This window comes from Galleria mellonella, unplaced genomic scaffold (assembly GCF_026898425.1).
Source record: "Galleria mellonella isolate WM207_F2 unplaced genomic scaffold, CSIRO_AGI_GalMel_v1 utg37, whole genome shotgun sequence".
Lineage (NCBI taxonomy): Eukaryota > Metazoa > Arthropoda > Insecta > Lepidoptera > Pyralidae > Galleria > Galleria mellonella.
The window spans coordinates 422,778-442,305 of record NW_026442087.1 but is presented as its reverse complement, the minus strand read 5'-3'; the positions used below and the strand labels follow the sequence as shown (position 1 = coordinate 442,305).

Here is a 19,528-nt window from a genome sequence, read left to right as displayed (position 1 = left end):
GTCTGCTATTAGCCTTACATTTATCTTATGATACAATACAAATTCTTACAGATATGAAATTTTCTTGGCGTTAGTGTATTTTTATGATTCGGTTCGGATGTGAGATGAAAATCGTTGCAAAAATTAATGATGAAATTCGATTAGACATAACGGAAATTGTCGACCGATCTCTCTTATTGCTTTCAGCCATTACCCATCACATGTTTGCGTAATATATTACATATTTATTGATTTTATATTACATTTGTAACAACAGGTTTGCGATTAAGAGTCTGAATACTTGATTACTAAAAACAATAAATTGTGTAGGTGGTAGGTGTCAGCGACACTTGTGGACTAGTGTCAGGTATGCCCACCTGAACCATTAGTTTACAGCCTTGAAATACAAGGACACGATATCGAGTCAGCCGCTCTATTCTTCATAATATACTGGTAATAAATAATACATACTTGTAAGAAGATTACAGGAGTCATATGAAAATTAGACATTATGTTGTGGAAAGAAGCTAAGTATGATATATGGTCGGAGTTAGAGTCTATTGGAGAAAGTTATATAAATTATAAAACGTGATATGACAGTGACGTGATGGCATATGTGAAATTTATAAACATATAAATTGCAAAGAAAGATGCGCCATTAATGCTAGTTCTAGATATCTTGTGTAATCTCTAACTGGACAATAGCAGGACAGAACTTACAAACACTCAAACATGGGTTAATATAAGAAACTTTTAAATTCTTGACATTTTGTACAATGTAAGCGTTAATCTCAGCGTTGAAAAGTGACTAATGCTATTTGACTCCAAACACATGCAAGAAAAAATTTCGAGTCAGCGCTAATGCGGACGCGTCAGTGTTGCAGTGACTTGAAAATCTACAACTAGAAACAACCTTATATTGTTTGAGGAGTACTGTATTACTTACCCTTCAGACCGAAACGCAACATCACATTGTTCACGTCAGAAATAACTAAGACAGTAGTATTTACGGCGGCGTGAAGTTCTAAGTTCAAAGATGGTCTTTAAACATTTATATTACAATTAAAAAATAATTTGCATGTTTCATATAAATGTAAAGATTTGTAAAAATATTTGAATGTTTAGATGTTCATGTTGATTTCTTGGATATGGATTGTCGTCATATTTATACAAAATTAAACAAAATGGCATTCCAGATTAACATATTTTTGTACCAGGTAACTCACGTAGGTGAAGCCGCGTGTTAGTGCTAATGATTATATAATGACAAAATAAGTTTGTTATATACATGTGGCTAAACAGCAAATCGATTTATTTAAACGTTATCTCAAATATTTTGATCTTGTTCTAACGATTGGTTATTACTCTACACGATCTGACTAACAAAGCACTTGATTTTAAACTTTCCCCGTCATCCGCACAATTTAACAGCTCCACACACCGGTAGTAACCCGATTTCGACACACTTGCAAAACGATTAATTAACCGAAAACGTCCAACTGTTGACGCAACAGATCACCGCGAAATCTTAGTAGCATTTAGCAGGTGGGTAATCGTTTTGCTTTTACGATTGCGTTTTACGAGAAGCAATAAACACGCGAATTTATAAAAATATAACTATAATAATGAACAGTTGAAAGCACACATGCTCATTACACGGTTCGCTGCGCAGCAGACAATAGGATATTGAAATTGAGTTAGTATAAGCATGAATGTTGTTCCAAATTCAAGCATCTCTGGATGGCTTGAGTGTTTACTATAATTGCTATTACTTTCTGAAGAATTTAAGTAATAAATGTGACACAGTCCATTGCATGCAATACCAGAAGAAATCAACCTCGTTTCGTTTGTTGCAGAAATCCTGTTCCCATGGAATCTTTAAACACATTTCAATGTAAAATTTAGATTTTTTTACGTATTACAATTTCGGGGTAAATTAGGAACATTAATGAATTAATTTTAACAGTCAATTCTATAGAAAGAAGACACTTGTAGACTCGTAAGTAATTCGACAAATTAATTTTGTTTTGTTTGTGCTCCACGCATGAAATTTGACGCAACAGCGCAGAGGAAAAATGTGTGTATTAGTCATCGTGTTCCCTCATTGCCAAGGTTGAGAGTAAATTCGGTACTTAAACTGGTTCCGGAGATGTCGGTCATAGTCGAGACGACTGGCCAACGGTTTGCAACCGTAAACAAACCGCTAGGTTATAAAGTAACAAGCGGCGGGGTCAATTGGACGCACTGCCGTATTGTAGCTATAGCTATTACCCACATTTTTCGCTTGTTCAAAGAATTCGTCGTAACAATAATATATTTACAAGTTAAAGCAATCAAGTTTTATAAAGAAACAAAATTCCAGACAGCAGCTGTTCACTGTCACAATTCAAATGCAAATTTTTGGAATGAATGTCCATTCGTTTATTCATAAGAAACCAAATAGGCTGACATAACAATTAGAGTTATTTTTAATATTAAATCCATTTTGAATCTTCTGACATTTGTGAATAGAAATTGTAATCGAAGGACTCAATTATGATATCAATTGTAAATTACAACTGTTAGAATTAATTGAAATTAGTCATGTTTGTGCGGGATTTTACGTATTTAATTGGACAAATATTTGTAAATATAGTTAGTTGAGTTAACGTTAACAGATCCAGAATTTCGGTGATTTTAGAATTTACAATCGCTAGTCGACTTTTCCATTTAGATATTTTATCAAAACATAAGCAGCTTATTTTCAGTTTTTATTTTTCTTTTGCATAGTGTGTAGTTAGTTAAATTAAAAAAAAATGTCTGCTTAGTGAACTAGTCAAAACATATTTCAGTATTGTGATGTCGGTTTTGTTTAATCTGAATAGGCTCTGTGGGGGAATGTTGAAGGCTACCGGAACTGCCACTTAGCCTACGCTGTCGGTACATATTTTGTTATGTAGTAGTTTTGTACTATATATTAATTATTAAGGTGTTTGACGACTTTAGAAAATTGGCATTATAAGTTCCGATTTGATTGAATTGTTTATTTCAAGAAAGCGGCAGCTATTGCCCAATGATAATGTACAAAGACGTTTAATTACTAGTGATGTAAGAAGAGGTATGGGATACAAATACAACAAAATTGTATACAAAACAACGAGACTGTCGTCCAGCGATATGGAACGAAATAAACGTTTCCGCAAACTTAAATCGCTGTTACCTAGTTTAAAAAGTGGTTCACATTGTTTTGTCTTGGGCATAATGGCGGTTATACAAAATATCGAAAAAATATGAAATACATAAATTATACCCATAATTAAAGGTGACATAATTTTGAGATTATGAAATTTTATTATTATTGTTACCGTTAATTGTCTACTGATAAACATAGGCCTTTGCCATAATGGGAGTTTTGTTAGTAGTTGCCACGTTTAGCAGGTGGATTGGCAACCGCAGTTAAGCTTTAGATTAAACACATTAAAGTATTGATTTAAAAGAGACGCTGCTGCCCATCCCTTGACTATTAACTTTGAAAATGTAAAGATAAAAATGACCACGAAATTTATACTCATATTTAATTCAGTGTTTCACACATGGTATTCCACTTGATTAAAAGTTATGATTTCTCCAAGAATATCAAACGCGCACAAAATCACAAAAAGGACAATAACTGTACATAATGTATGTTATAATATTATGTAAAGCTGCAATAAACAACTGTGAAAGTTTAGTATTTAAAGAAAAAATTGTCATGATGACGCCGTTTACAAGCGAACAAATTATTATTCTACAAAATATTTTTCATCTGAACCGTAACCAAATTAATCAAAGTAAGTTTAAACAATAAAATTAAAATTAATAAACATACAGAAAAGTGCACGTTTTTCAATAGAATATAGAAATGATAAAAAAAAAATTACTCTTACGCCACCTACCCACTTCTATCTGTTCTCTTTTAACCAAAGGTTGTTTTGTAAGAGATTGCCCTAGCGATAAGATCGCCTTTTGTATCTTTACGTATATATTTTAATCTGTGTTTTATGTTACTGTATTTCACTTGATTTGTTCAATTATCATTGTATTTTTTTATGTTTCTCTGGTGCAGTAAAGAGTTAAATAAATAAATGATACCATTATATCAAGAACCTAAGAACATGAATCAGTACAATCTATTGTGCATCAAAGACAATTGGCAATTACGTGTGTCACTGATAAGGTTAAGCTGTGTCAATACCGTCAGGGTTAACGAATAAATCATCACGGGAGCAATCACAGGGCCATATCAATTGACGTTGAGCCCCCCTGATGACGCACGGATGTATAGGTAACGTGCGCAATTATAATAATCATGCAAGCGCAAAATGTCGAGACAATAACCCAAACACGCTTTTTCATAATCATTATATTTATTTATCGTCCAACGTGTTAAATTAAATGTGTTACTTATAAATGTGTATAATTCTAAAATAAAGTCTAGTTTACCAATCTTGGGGCATTTACATTCAATCCTTGTAAGTCTGCAAACAACATTAATGACACTTCTCACATATGCATTGATTCGTTTTGTGAATAGTGTAACAATAAGAAAAACTACTTTCGAGAAACGCTTATTTATTTATTTCTTATTGCATTCCGTAATGTGGTTGTCAAAACAGGTATAATTATGGACTCTATTGGCCACAGCAAGTAGGACATATGTTTTCTTATAGACAATAAAAAATAACAAGAAAAATGGAAACCGACTGTGGAATGCAAACTTGGTATTGTTACATAATTAAATACGTTTTTTACAAAAAAAGAAGAATCAATAGTGATAAAGTTTCGCAAGGCAACATAGAATTAAAACAAGTCTTTCAAGAAATCGTTTAAAAATCCCACTATCCTAAAAACTTTATGAATAAAACACAAATTACAATAATCAAACCATATTTTAAAGAATATTATTATTATTCTAACTGGATCAACTAAAAAAAAAAGAAAATTGTACAGTTGTTTTTATAAGACTATGACGTAACAATTGATCGTAATTTCATAACAGAATCACAGCTGTTCCATACGGTCTAGTGATTTCAAGAAACAAAAAGTACGTTTTACCACATAAGTTTCACATTAAAATTCATAAGAACATCAATCAATTTAATTAGATGATTTATCGTTAAGTAGGTCTATGTAAGTTATCTATTACTTGCTACTTTGCATCCACTTTCTCTGGCCATTAAATACATAGTATACATTGAAAGGATGCTTTCTCTTAATTATCAGCTTGTTCATTTTACATTGCATCTGGACCGATGCATAAGTATCTCTCAAGTAGTCCTACCGTTAGTGCCAGATAATCTGGGGCCGATTGGTTAACGGTACCCGGCCTTCTGACGCCAAGTGCGTCGTACCGTGTCCGTCAACGGAAGCCTTGCAAGAACAATCAATATCGTATATCGTGGGAATAAGACTGAAGGCAAGTCTATTGATAACTACTCATATTTAAAAATAGTCATTCATTAATGAAACGGTTTAAGATAGTAAGGCTTGTACGCAACTTCCAAATGTTTTTTTATTAGCTTATATTTTTCAGATGCCAGACGATATATTTTATCCAATTCTGAAACGAACAGACAATTTTTGCAATAATTATCACTTATTTAGTGGACAAAAAAAAACAATGGACTGAATATCCCGGATGGTCCCGCAACTAGTCGAACATTCTTAACTAAAATACATGTACGTCCAAGTATTTCTACGTTAAAATAAAATGTGCTGTACTTGAGAAACTTTTAACAATAGAAATAGAAGATGATGATAATAATAATGTAAAATAACAAGACCATAATATACTTGTTTTTGTAATTCTCTCATTAGCAAAGAATAAGAAGCAGTGAAACAGAATCATCTTAGTCATTTGTCATTATGTCAAGGGTATTTATAATCTGTTCTATGGATATCATTGTGATTTTTACAAATGCTTGACTTCGATGTGAATAATATAATAATTAGTGTAATAATTCAAGATTTTAGGTAATTGTTTATCAAGCAACAGGAATATAAGCTATGTTTATTTTCCGAACAATATTTCTGATTTAATATTTTACATCTACAACTTTGTCCACGAAAATTCTTCTTTCAAAGAAACCAAGGAATAATAACATTTGACATTTACATATTTCGTTACTATGTTAACATTAACATGCAATTTTGAAAATTACGCAACAATGTAATCTTAGATAAAATATCTAAATATCACAATGTACATATAAATACAAAAGCGGTGCTTACTCCATTTGTCACAATAACAGTTCTTGTAAATGAAAATCATTTGTAATTAGGTTATTCTAATTTGAATCAATTATTAGTTATCAATGCATTAGAGCTGTATATAAGTTTCTTGTAATTTTCTAATAATCTCTACTTACGTAATAGATTTAGGAAGTTGAAAACAGTACAATTTGACGTCCAAGCGATCTAAACATAGACAATTTTGATCGCTGATTTGTACTTTCTAAATAATATTAAATTATGAGGTGCATTGACTTGCTAACTCATGACAGTGAAGTAACAATTGCAGTTTAAAACTATGTGTAAATAATCGATGTTTTCCATATACTTTCTCTGCTTATCGCCTATTATTTTTGCATGGCACAATAAGCAAAATGTTTTGTTGCTTATAAGATAGATAGTTCAACTTTCGTTCAGATATTTGTATGGAAATGAAAGTTTAGTAACTGATTAAAATCTCGTAATTAAAAATTTTTCACCTTGTTACTAGCAACGAGCGAGAACTGGTAGCTACACGTAATAATACGTATAGCCTTAGGCCATAGCTATCTAAAGAGGAAATACCGCAAATATCATGAGAACGCTGCCTCGATGAGACTCGTATATAAAACATGCACATTTTACTCTGTAAAAAACAGTGACTTTATTCTGACAATAATATTTATAAATAGAAGCACGTGTCTACAGGTAGATTTTAAATTGCAACATGCAGTTTTTTGTTTCGCATTGGAAAACGATAGTTTAAATCGTTCCAAAATTAATATAATATAGGACCAACACGGGAACAATATCTATTACAAAATTCAAAATATGCTATGGATTTATCAAAAAGTTTATAATTGAAGAATGATGAAACCCGCCTTCAGGAAGCGGTTAAATAAATAAAATTGAACAAATGATACTTATGGTGCAATGTTTCTAGCATCTAAACGACAAATATTGTATACGTGTAAACTTAGTTTAACTATATAAGTGAAAACTTATACGTCATGTACGAGATGAGACCATACTATATAAAATGCGGTTTTCCTTAAAATACACCAACAGAAAATCATAATCTCAGAATACGAGCAGATGACTTATTTCACTATTTACCTTGCAACTTTATTAGATGAGGAAAATTGACTTTTTATTAGATTGCTGATATAGCTCTGGTATCTGAATACAGGTACACCAAGGTTATACCAAAAGTTTCGAGTACTTGTGGCCTGTGCACATGAGTTTTATTCTTTACGTTTGCTTTGCCTTCCAAAATTCCGATGAGAGAGGTAAAAAGTATAAATTTTAATTCAGTTTTGTCATTTATTTTTGCAATCGATAAGGTATATTCCATATTTATTTTTGTTATGAATAAATAAAAAATAATACAAGAACCTCATAAAAGCCGAAACCGAAAAGAGGAAATATCTCGATTTGACTCATATCAATTCACGTTCTATCGGTGAATGGCCTTATCCCAACCAGACTGGAACAACACCTCAAACGGTTGGGATACCTAGGCAGCTCACTCCCGGAAAAGATGCAGAAAGTTTGAAAGAAACCAGTATCAAAAAGAAATGCTTTTGGATACTGCCTACATAGAACGCCGGTTGCCCTCCCGGAAACTCTGGTCCCCGGCAGACTGTGCTTTTGCTTTTTTTAGTTTGTCATCTTCTCACATTAAGAGGGGAGATAGGAATTTTGGTTAATATATATATATATATAAATGTTGGTTCTATTTAATTTGGAAACAGTGTTGCAATCCATTGCTAGCAATTTATCTTATCTTAATCTTCACACAATTCTCACGGAAACCATCACAGTTAATTATTTGATGAATTCGTCATGATGGGTCAACTGATCTGCTTTCATCCTCATCTATCATCCCTCACTGGTTCCTCATCAGCGTATACTGTAACGCCGGCTGGGCATTCATTAAAACAAGACGTAATAAATTTATATATTTTCTAAAGAGTAAGCACACGACAATATATTGAGCTAGTGTCGGGGCTTGGGGTCGGACATCCGCATTTCCGTTGACCGCCAGCGCGTGACACCTTCCGTTTTGGGGTGCTGACATGACCGTGACGATTTGGCGTGACATGACGTCATCTCAGCAGTGAGCTTGTTCTAAACATACCTTTGTATTATGCGGTGACAAATTGTCACCGTACCTACATCCTTCTGTACTGGCGAGTCTATCTCTTAATCTTTTGATTATTATGAGTAATTTAATTATTGTGAATTAAAAATAATATTGTTAATGCCATAGATATACATAAATGGTTGATACCTACATAATTGTAAAAATTATGTAAATTGTGATTAATAAATTAATATTTTCATGGCATAAATATTACTCTCCCTAAAGTACGAGAATAGTTTTGAATTCGCATTTATTTTTTCGTGGCTAGGTGTGTTCACTTACGTCACCAATTTTAAATCTAATTTCATTGTTAGAATAGAATGGAATAGAAATCGTCTTTATTTAAATAAACTTGTTTACAAGCCCTTACAATGCGTTTTTTTTTTAATTATTCTAGTAATACGGTTTACTTAAATTTGTGAATCTTGTTGCAAAGCAAAATCTACTTGAATTTATTACTGATTAGCTGTATCCCGCGGCTTCGCTCACGTAAATCTGTATATAAAGTACTAAGTTAGGATATAACGTACTCGTAGTTATTGCATGAAAGAGTAACAAACACTATCTATCTATCCATTATACATTATAAACTTTCGCTATTATATTACTAATTTTTACCAGCGACTTCCTTCTTCGTCTTATATACTACGTGTATACCAAATTTCAGTTATTGGTTAAGCCATTAAGTCACTATAATGTAAAAAAACTAACTTTCACATTTATTATATTAGTAAAGATATATTATAATAAGAACACAGTGTTTTAAATTCTAATACCATATAATAATTTCAAATATGGGTTTCTGTTGTTTTTTTAATCTAAATATGATTACTATTGCCGTAATTGTGATGAATAATATTTTATTATTATTATTATTAGGGAAGCAAACGAGCAGACGGTCTACCTGATGGAAAGCGGATATCGTTTTTTTTTGATGGGTGAAAATGGTATGGTAACCCCGCCTGCGCTAACGGGATACGCTGGCGGAGCACCAGTGAAGGGTGATAGATGAGAATGAAAACAGGCCAGTTAGTCCATCATGATGAATTCATCAGAATTAACCATGATAGTTTTCAGGGGGGACCGCGAGGAGGTCGACCAGGTTGGGTATATTGCTAGCAATGGGATTCACAGTCTCCATTACTAACAATCCCTTTCCCCCTAAACGGATACCGTTACCCATGCACACCTGCAATGATATTGGCAGAATTTTTCCACAGTTGACAATTTTAAGGAAAACAACCAGGAGCGTTGGCTTTCTGTACCTTCAGAAGTAAATGTTCAAGTCACAGTCATACATCTAACCGCAAATCTGACCGCATTTAAAATTACAAGGCGTGAAACGTTTAAAGACCGATTATGTACGTATCTGACTGTGTATTACTCATGTATAACATGCTTAATGTAAAATATATGTATAAAAATTATAAACAATTTTAATACATTTATTATAGTTGTGTATATTGGATAAGTGAAAGGTAATCGTTTATATTTCTTTAATTTAAATTCTAGCCTTACTTAATTCAAACTGTACAAGTGTGTACAAATGGGGGCCTGCATTCCTGAGGTCAGATCAGACAGACAGAGACAGATCTTTGATCTAGTTTCGGGCCCAGTTTCCAAGTTTTACAGTGCATATACGCATTTATAGTTATATTTTTTCATGTGGCTAATTATTTTCTGTTAAATTTGTGACTTAAATTTCATTTAGCGAAAACTAATCACTAACTAATTAAATCTCATGGGCAGCAAAAATAACGCGTTTCGCGTTATATTAACCGTTAACTGTTCACTGCTGAATATAGGCCTCCCCCATTAGGGGGTTTTGCCAATAGTTGTCACGTTTAGCAGGCAGGTTGACAACCGTAATTAGGCTTTGTTTCTGATTTAATAGGGACGTTGCTGCCCATTCTTAGACCAATAAATTCCCTTAATTGCTTCTTACGACACCCACAGGAAAGAAAGGGGGTGGCCCATTCCGAAATCACACATATCTACGCATACTTGATATATTTTAACTCTTATAACATGGTTATAGTTTCTAATACTATCGCTGGATTTTAGCTGAATACAAAATATCAGAGGAAGTATGAAAGTAGCGGCAGTGATAGAAAAGTTAAGAAGTAACCATCTATCCTGGCATGGGCACGTGATGCGCAGGAATGAGGAGCATATTTTAAAAAAGGTATTAAAAATGAATGTAGATGGCTATAAGGGCAGAGGAAGACCTAAAAAGACATGGATGGATTGTATAATAGACGATATGGCCAGAATGGGAGTGAATGCGGAAATGACTGGGAATAGAGAAGAATGGAAGAGGAATACATATTACGCCGACCCCAAATAATAATTGGGATAATGATAGGAAGATGATGATGATTCCTTTTGCATTATACTTACTTTATTTTGCACTTTACACCTAATATAGAGGTATATACAACAGGAAGAATTTTGATTTACTAGCCAACCAAGTCTGTTAGATCAATACGCTGCGATGACGTAGAAAACTACAAAGTATCGGGGGGGCCGCTCGGAGTTACGGCCCCCTCGACATTTGCATGAAGGTACCTGTTACGGTGGATTGGCTACAACAGTCAAGGGGAAATGTGATCGCACATAATGTAGTTTGTGGTGTAGATACAAGTAATTTTTACACATACAAAATTCGACCACGATCTTTAGGGTGTAAATTACATTCTGCTCTGTAAAATAACGAAAATGGCAGAATAACAGAAATCATAACAAAACCTGTTATTTTGATTTAAAAATCAAACTACTGGATCCATTACGATAAAATTTCTATGGTCTGAAATTAAGTATATTCATTTTGATAAAGTTTTGAAGTAACAAATATTAAAAAAAAAAATTACAACCGATTTGATAACAAGTATCGACACAAAACGACTAGCTTTCTTAGAAATATTTACGTAGAAAATATTTGAATTTAGAACAAGTTTACCAGGGTTGTGAATTGTTACAAAATTAATAGGAATATGAGACAAACATAGGGGTGAACCATATCGATGACAAATAGAATTAGTGCATATACAAATACAGTCACATACAGAAAGAATACAGGCGAATTGATAATCTCTTTCTTTTCAACCGACTTAAAAAAGTTTTTTTAATTATTATTAGTATTTTTGTTTGTTAAACAAAAAACAAAAACAAAATACATATATTTGAACTAGGAAACAAGCTAATTTCTCCCGACGTAAAATTGTAAATAGCCTCTATAGACAAGTCCAGCACCATGACTTTCATGTGTAGCCACAGTCTTGCAGTATCTGAGAACTGTGTCTGTATAAAGCCTTCGTATCATGTAATTCTACTGCCATACCTAACACTTCAAAAACCCTCCCTCTAGTCGATATGTACGTTCCAGTTATGAAAACTGACAGCCCATTAATAATATGTCATAATTTAGTAGGTGATACCTGATATTTTAATATGAGAAGGGTTCTGTTATTTATCAGTGAAACGAAATGAGATACTGTCTGATATAGATGTCAAGTGTTTCCGGAAAGGTGTGCGTATATTAAACGGACGCAGGACCGTAGCTAGGAACCATGTTTAAGGCAGGGCAAAAGAATTTTTTGGTGGGGCAGAAGCCATAATTAAGTGGCTTCGAAATAGCGAATCTGTCTAATTTTCTTAAACCTTTTATTTGAAGTTAGGACATTGGGCCTTTTAATTAGGGCATTGCCCTTTAATGCCCTCCCTAGCTACGGCCATGAATGGTTAATGAATGGTTACTCCGCCTTCGCTAACGGTATGCGTTGGCGGGGCACCAGTGAGGGATGATAGGTGAGAAGAGAAAGGCAGGTCAGTTAGCCCATCGTGATGAATACATCTGGAATTCAGCACACTGGTTTCTAAGGGGGACCACGTGGAGATCGACCTAACAGAGTGTATTGCTAGTAATGGGACTGAATCCCTCCCCCCCCCCCTCCTTTGAATGGACGTGTTATGAATGTGTAGGCCTTTACTTAGACGTTGTTATTCTCTCTGCCTTCACTGTAACTTGATGTGAAGGAAAAGAATGGGAAAAGGAAAAATCAGTATAAAATGTACGATAAATTAATCCCTAAGTAAATATAAAATGCAGCAAATGAATAATGCTCGAGGCCTTATCTAATCATATTTATCTAATATCTGGCTTTAATCGCTATGTTAAATGCCTATTTATAACTGGACTGGTCACACCTTGACTTGGTGTTAATAAAAACACATAAAAAAATATATAAAAATACAAACATTTATTACTTTAAAAATATAAGTTACAACATATTATACTTAGTACTACATATGACGAGTGTTACCGAAGGATATGCCGCTCTGCTGGCCTTTATTTGTACCGTACTGGAGCGAAATGACGTTCTGACCAGCTCTCAACTGCTCCTCAGTGAACTCCCGGACGTTCTTGTTAGCTTCTTTGGGCCCGATCGACGGCTTGCCGTAGTTACCGGCCTTCCTGCCTAGTGACTGCAAGCACGTTACAACAGAATAAAGATTCTGCTTCTCCCAGAGATCAATAGTTTGGAACGTCTCCTGGGGAGGCACTCCCAACTTCTTGGCGGCTTCCAGGAAAGAGTTGATATTTTCCATGCACTTGAAAGCCATTGTGGACTGGTTGACCTTTTTCACTGAGCCTTCCTGTATTGCGTTCACAAGTTGACATAGGAGCGTGCCATCTTTCAATACCTCGTAGAAGTTTCCCGCATCACCCGCTGTGTTGGCCGGGGAGCCGGTCAGCAACTTTATCCATTCGAGGGTCTCGTGGGCTATAGCATCGTTGTATTTACTGTTGATCCTGGCCTGAGCCTCAGCGTTGATTCCTGCTTTCCCCGCGCGGTATTCACCCATTTTGACGTACTGCTAGGTGTGTGAACAGGTAACGACTGAACTCCTTATGATAAACCGATACCAGATATCCGTTATATTGTGTGTTGATAGTGACATGACGCGTTCTATGAATATGTATGTAATAATTCGATTTTATCAATCATATCGCTGGTATTTTTTTTTCCTTTCGAAATTATCTAGATAGAGTTTTATATCTGTATTTGACATACTTTTTAAAAAAAAAAAACAAATCCAAATGAATTATGATGCTCATAGTATTAGATCTAATTATGCAATATATTTGCCGAAGTTAGTAAAATAGAAATTTGAATTATAGCCATTCAATTGAATATTAAATAGGTAAAAATTGAAAATTCTAGAAAACTGAATTATATGCTGTCATCTTATCTAATCGACTTTGATATTATCATTAAAGATAGTGCCCTAAATATGTGGAATTGTATACAGAAACGATCTGTATGTAATGGTATTATTAAGGTTATTGGACGTACTGCTAGTCACGTATTGAATAGGTTCTGGATAATTCAGTTTTCAATCAGTGGCCAGTGAGAGTCGTACAGAGATTTACGTCACAATTACGTTATGATCTACATACTATATACTATTTCCGAAACCAACCGCTAGAGGTGCAGCTAAGTTTTCATTACAAATTATCTATACGTAGGTTTTTTTAATGGGTGATAATGGACTGGTAACCCCTCCTGCGCTATCGGTATACGCTGGCGGGGCACCAGTGAGGGATGATAGGTGAGGATGAAAAAGCAGATCAGTTAGCCAATCGTGACGAATTCCACTGGAATTAATCACGACAGTTTCCAGAGGGAACCGCGTGGAAGTCGCTCTTATAAGATGTATTGTTAGGAATCAGACCCCATTACTAACAATCCCTTTTCCCCCTCTACACGTAGGTTAGATACATAAACGGTAACGCAATCGTAATGTAAATCCGTGTTCAACTAACGCCAGACCTTCTAAGCAAGTAATTATTTGAATTTAAGTATTTATAGTGGTATACGTCTTATAAACGATAAAACAAATATAAAATATTGTATCAGTTTCTACGATTTTTTAACTAATATTAATATTAGTTTTTCAAATATACTTTGATACTGTCGAAAAACATACAGGGTACGAAGGCATAATATCGTAGTTCTCAGGAATGGCAACGCCTGTAAGGGGATGGTGAGGGGGGGGGGGAGTTATCAAATGCATAATAGCATATTCTGTAATGCATATAGTGCTCACATAGTGCTGTTAATGTCTACAGGTGACGGCTCCATCACAAAGGACGTCAGGTCGTTTGCCAATCTAAGTATTATAAAAAAAAAAATGCGTGCACGTATCGAGACCGTAAACAGATTAAGTTTTTCTTTTTTTTTTTTTATTAACATATAAAAAGCTTACATTCAGTTATAGTCCTGTACAAATTTGAAAAGTTTTTTTTTAAAGTAAATGATTAATGATCGTGTACGTCTGAAAGAGTTTCAAATTCCTTTACGGCAATTATCATATGGAAATATCAACATACATATTTACTTATGATAATGATACTTACTCGTATTTAATTTTGATAATTGATACTATCTTAACATTCCACATAATTATTTCGAATACCATATCATATCACATAAAAAGATTATGAGGGCCATGAAAAATAAATTAGTAACACAAAATATTATTTTGTCATATTTCATGGTCTTTTTTTTATACAACTTACAATGGCAAACAAGCTGACGGCCCAACTGATGGAAAGTGGTAACCGTCGCCTATAGACATGAGCGGCACCATGAACATAACAGAGTATACTGTTTCACCCATGATACCCCCATGCGTTCCCATTCCTGAGGACTCAGGTGTTATTCCTCTGTACCCTGTAAATTCACGGCATATCCCACCCTTCAAACCGAAACACAGCCATGCAAACACAACTACTTCACGGTAGAAACACGAATGGGACAGAGGTACCCGAGCAATCGACTTTTATACAAAGCCTCCCTTTGGTCTGCTTAGTTGTGGTGGTAATTGTATATTTTTATTCCCTAAAACATGATTTCAACGGTTCCGAAATTATATCAGACGATCTTCCTATTGCGTGGTTTTGCCAATAGTTGCCACGCTCGACGGGCGGATTGGCAACCGCAATTAGATTTTGGTATTGTTTAAGAGAGATACTACTGCCCATTTCACGACCATTAAGTTCCTTTAGTTGCCTCTTACGATATTCACGGAAAAAGGGATGACCCATTCTATGTCGGAAGCATACGACAACATAATAATTACATGTCCTCTTATACATTAAACACAACTGTTGTTGTTTTTAAACGGGAGTAAACCCTACCAAATTAAAAAAGTATTATTAAAAATAAGTTCACAATTTGCAAAAATACGTATAACATTTTATCAAGTAATTATAAAAAATAGAAGTTTCCATTTGCCTGTATTTTGTGTGTATATTACGAGATATCTATGCCAAATACGTAACCGATTTCTGTAATTCTTTTTAGGGTAGGATTTATTGATTCTCAAGTCGGTCCCATACTAATCGTCACGATTGAAGTCACAGTTTTTTACGCAGTAAAATATTAATTTATTGACAATGTTCTATACTTCTGCATGTATTGCAGGGAATTAGTGGATACAGGTAAACTAGGGAGCAATCCCTATGGCAGTCTATGGGAAAGACCTACGTGCAGTAGTGGGCAATTAACAGCTGAGATGATGATGATGATGATAATAATAAGGAACGAGTATTTATGAATTTAGTATTCAGTAGGTAATTTCTGCAATGGTGACTCGAATATATTTAAATATAATACCCGTATGTATAAATTAGACGAGATAAATGATGCAGGCATTTGGACCTTATCAAGTCGACCTTCACGCGGTCTCACCCACAAACCACCCATAAACCACGAGTTTATGGGTGAACTCGTGACGATTGGTCATCTGATTTAACTTTACCTTCACTTATCATTGCTCACTACCAACGGAAACAATAAGCGAAGGAGCTATAAATCCATTTCAACATCGATTAAAAAAAAACACATATTTAAATTTTTATGAAATCATAACGATGTGCCAAGCATTTTTACTTTGTTATTATTATTATATACTTTACAAGTTTAATTTTTTTTTTAATAATGTTCAACCAATAAAAAAAAAATTGGTTTATGGTCCCCCATGAGTAAAAGCCTCCTTCAAATTCCATTTACTTCGATCTGTAACAACATCCATCCAATTTTTCTCTACTTCTTCTATGACTTCATCACTCCATCTTATTCTTTGTCTTCCAACACATGTTTTACCTATAGGGCCCAGCCATTTAATTGATCTATCCCGTGTCCTTATACCTAGCTACATCCCCTACCCATCTCCATTTCTGTTTTCCCATCTATATTTACACTAATCATCCCATAATTACCCCTGCCAGCGTAAAGCGTTACTACTGCATTTTCGTGCAATAAAAAAAAAAACCAATAACAAAGCTTGTATTGCAACATTAGGTATTTCACGGCACAGATATGCAACTTTTATTGTGCACCGTTGCGGCGGTGAACACAATAAAGAATGGCGGATTTCCAACAAAGGCCCACCTATCACAATTACGAGTACACCTTGATAATACCAGCGATACGATCAAACAAATAATGTATTAATATCATCTGAGATCTTGTGTGTGATTAAAGTATTTTTAATTATAATAAGTAAAAAGAAGTGTATATATTTCACTGCGATAAAAAAAATAGCAGTTTCAATAATCACAAAGTTAATTTTACACAGAAATAATACTTACCGATTACAAAATGAATCGTCAAAATCGGTTCTGAATTCGTGACGTATCTGTCGTCATACTGTCATCGATTGTATTGTTCTTGTAACATGTTAATAAGATCAGATGGTGATAAATAAAAAAAAAAAAATGATTATTTGAATATAGTCATTGGGAAGTATATTAGTCTGTATTTGTTCAGGAAGATGATATGTTATGTGGTATTATAAAAAAAAAAAAGTTTCATCAGACATAAGATACTACACAGATGCACATAATAAGCAATCAGATCACATTTCGATCTACTTTAAAAAGGAAGTTGTTGCTGGCAGCTTGGTCAGCCATTCTTTTTTAAATACATATTTGTATTTTTATATTACATATTTTTGTACTTTTTTCGATATATGTTTATTGATGCCTTCTTTTTGTTAGTTCAAATATATACAGTTCATATTACATATTGTTTTAATTATGTATGAAAAGTTGTATCTTTTAGTTTTACTGTTCCTCCAGTCATAGAAACAATTTATTAAATTTTGTTTTCATGTGTATGCGACTTAATATTTTTACCCATTCTGAACTTATTATAATTATCATTTTTTAATAGAAATTTTATATTGGTCCTACAATAACTATGCCAAAATTAAAATAACTATTTTGTGCATTACATGTTAAATTATTTTATCTACAAATTGGTTCGGATTTACATGGGTAGATAGAAATTACGAAAATAATATATAGCCTATGTTAATCGCTGATAATATAGCTTTCTATAGGTGGGAGTATTTTTAAAATCAGTTGAGTAATTTTTGAGTACATCCATTACAATCAATAAAATTTTTCCTCTTTATAATATCAACCATAGACTACTATAATTTATGAATTTACACCACCAATATTACATAAAAAAGTAAAAACAATGAGTTGTATTTGATATTACACACACACTTACACACTGTCCATTTATCAACTGACTTAAAAAAAGAAGGTTTTCAGTTCAGTTATTTTTTTTTATGCTTGTTAACCCATAATTCTGTCAGTTCTAAACCAATTTGAAAATTAATTTTTTTTATCTGAAAGATTACAGTTTGGTTCTACAGAAATTTTATCAAAATTATTTCATTAGTTTAATTCTTAGATCAAAATAACTAGTTTTGTTATAACTGAAGATAGTTTTATTTGTGGGCTACAATCTGTGGGCTGAAAATTATAAAAAAGTTCAGTCTTATATATTAAACTGTGAGCTCTATACATGCAATAGTACAGATTTAAGATTTTTTGTGATATTTCTACTCATATTTTAAAAACAAAGAACATTATATCCATACAATGTTACCGTTAATTAAAACTGTAATTGATATGATAAGATATAATCAGTAAAATTTTTTTTATTAACTGTTTTAGAGTTACATTGATTGTACTGATATATAGTTCGTAGTAACTTTATCCTTAAGAATTTAATTATAAATTAATCATTGTAGATAATAATAGAGTCAGTCTAGAGCACCCTGATATAATATTTATTATTAAAGTTATTAACAATACCCCAAACATGTATTGTGAACATATACATGATGTATGACTGTATGAAGTTTTTTTTTTTATTATATTTAATACTACTAACATTATAAATAGTAAAGTAAGTAAAGATATTTGTTATTCAATCATATTTAAACGATTGAATGGATTCCAAAAAATCATAATAAAGAAGTTCTTGTGTATCTTAAACAACGGTTTTGTATTATATTTGCTTGTCTAATGTTTTAAACAATAATTTTGTTAAATATGCTTGTTATATTTTTAAGCAAATAAAATCTGGTACAACACATGGTAGCAATTTTGGCCGCCGGCGATTTCAAATTACTGTGTGAATGAAAAAATTAGACATTCGCTGGTGATATTAGCTATCACCAGCGAATGTCTAATGTTTTCATAAGAAAAAAAAAATACCAATTACAGCGGAAGTAAAGAGGGTAGCTATTTTACGAATTACCATTATATTCTCTTTGGTGGTTTAAGAAAAAAATTTAAACAGACTGACTAGATGGATACCGCGAGTTTCGTAAAATAATTAAATACATCAAGTACATGCGTACAATGGCAGTAAATAATAGAAAAAAAAAAACGTTAATTTATGTTAACAACATCGAACGACACGACGAAAATAATAATAAAACTTGAGAAAATCTAACAAGAATCTGTTAAGTTTCATAACTGAAACACAACGCACTGAAGTGACAAGGCAATAATTCCGATAACATCATAGTCAAATCAAACAAAAGTACAAAACCCAGGTGAAACAGGTAAATAGTTGCGAACTTACCGGAATTTATTATGCTGATAATAAATATAATAATTTCACTAGACGCAATTAGGATGATTAGTGGACAATATCCATTGTATATCACAATACACTCCACATGCACGGTAAGTTTTTATTTATTATTTCGTTCGCTGACCGCACAAAAACTCTTTACGAGCACAAAACAAAATTGCTTACCGTCCGAAAATTGTATGCGTTGCCTGCGATCCTCCCCACC

The 19,528-nt window shown here is 33.3% G+C and overlaps 2 protein-coding genes across 2 annotated transcripts in view; both read right to left on the bottom strand.

The window, feature by feature from the left end:
- Positions 1-19,482, bottom strand: part of LOC113515586 (myosin heavy chain 95F) — a 69,507-nt gene extending 50,025 nt beyond the window's left edge. The window contains exon 1 of the mRNA XM_052897584.1: positions 19,312-19,482. The gene's annotated coding sequence lies outside the window, so the exon portion shown is untranslated. The remainder of the gene's footprint in view (positions 1-19,311) is intronic.
- Positions 12,591-13,271, bottom strand: LOC113515485 (myophilin-like). Its single transcript, XM_026899712.3, has one exon. The coding sequence runs from the start codon at positions 13,217-13,219 to the stop codon at positions 12,656-12,658; it is 564 nt and encodes a 187-aa protein (XP_026755513.2). The 5' UTR covers positions 13,220-13,271; the 3' UTR covers positions 12,591-12,655.
- Positions 19,483-19,528: the final 46 nt, after the last annotated feature.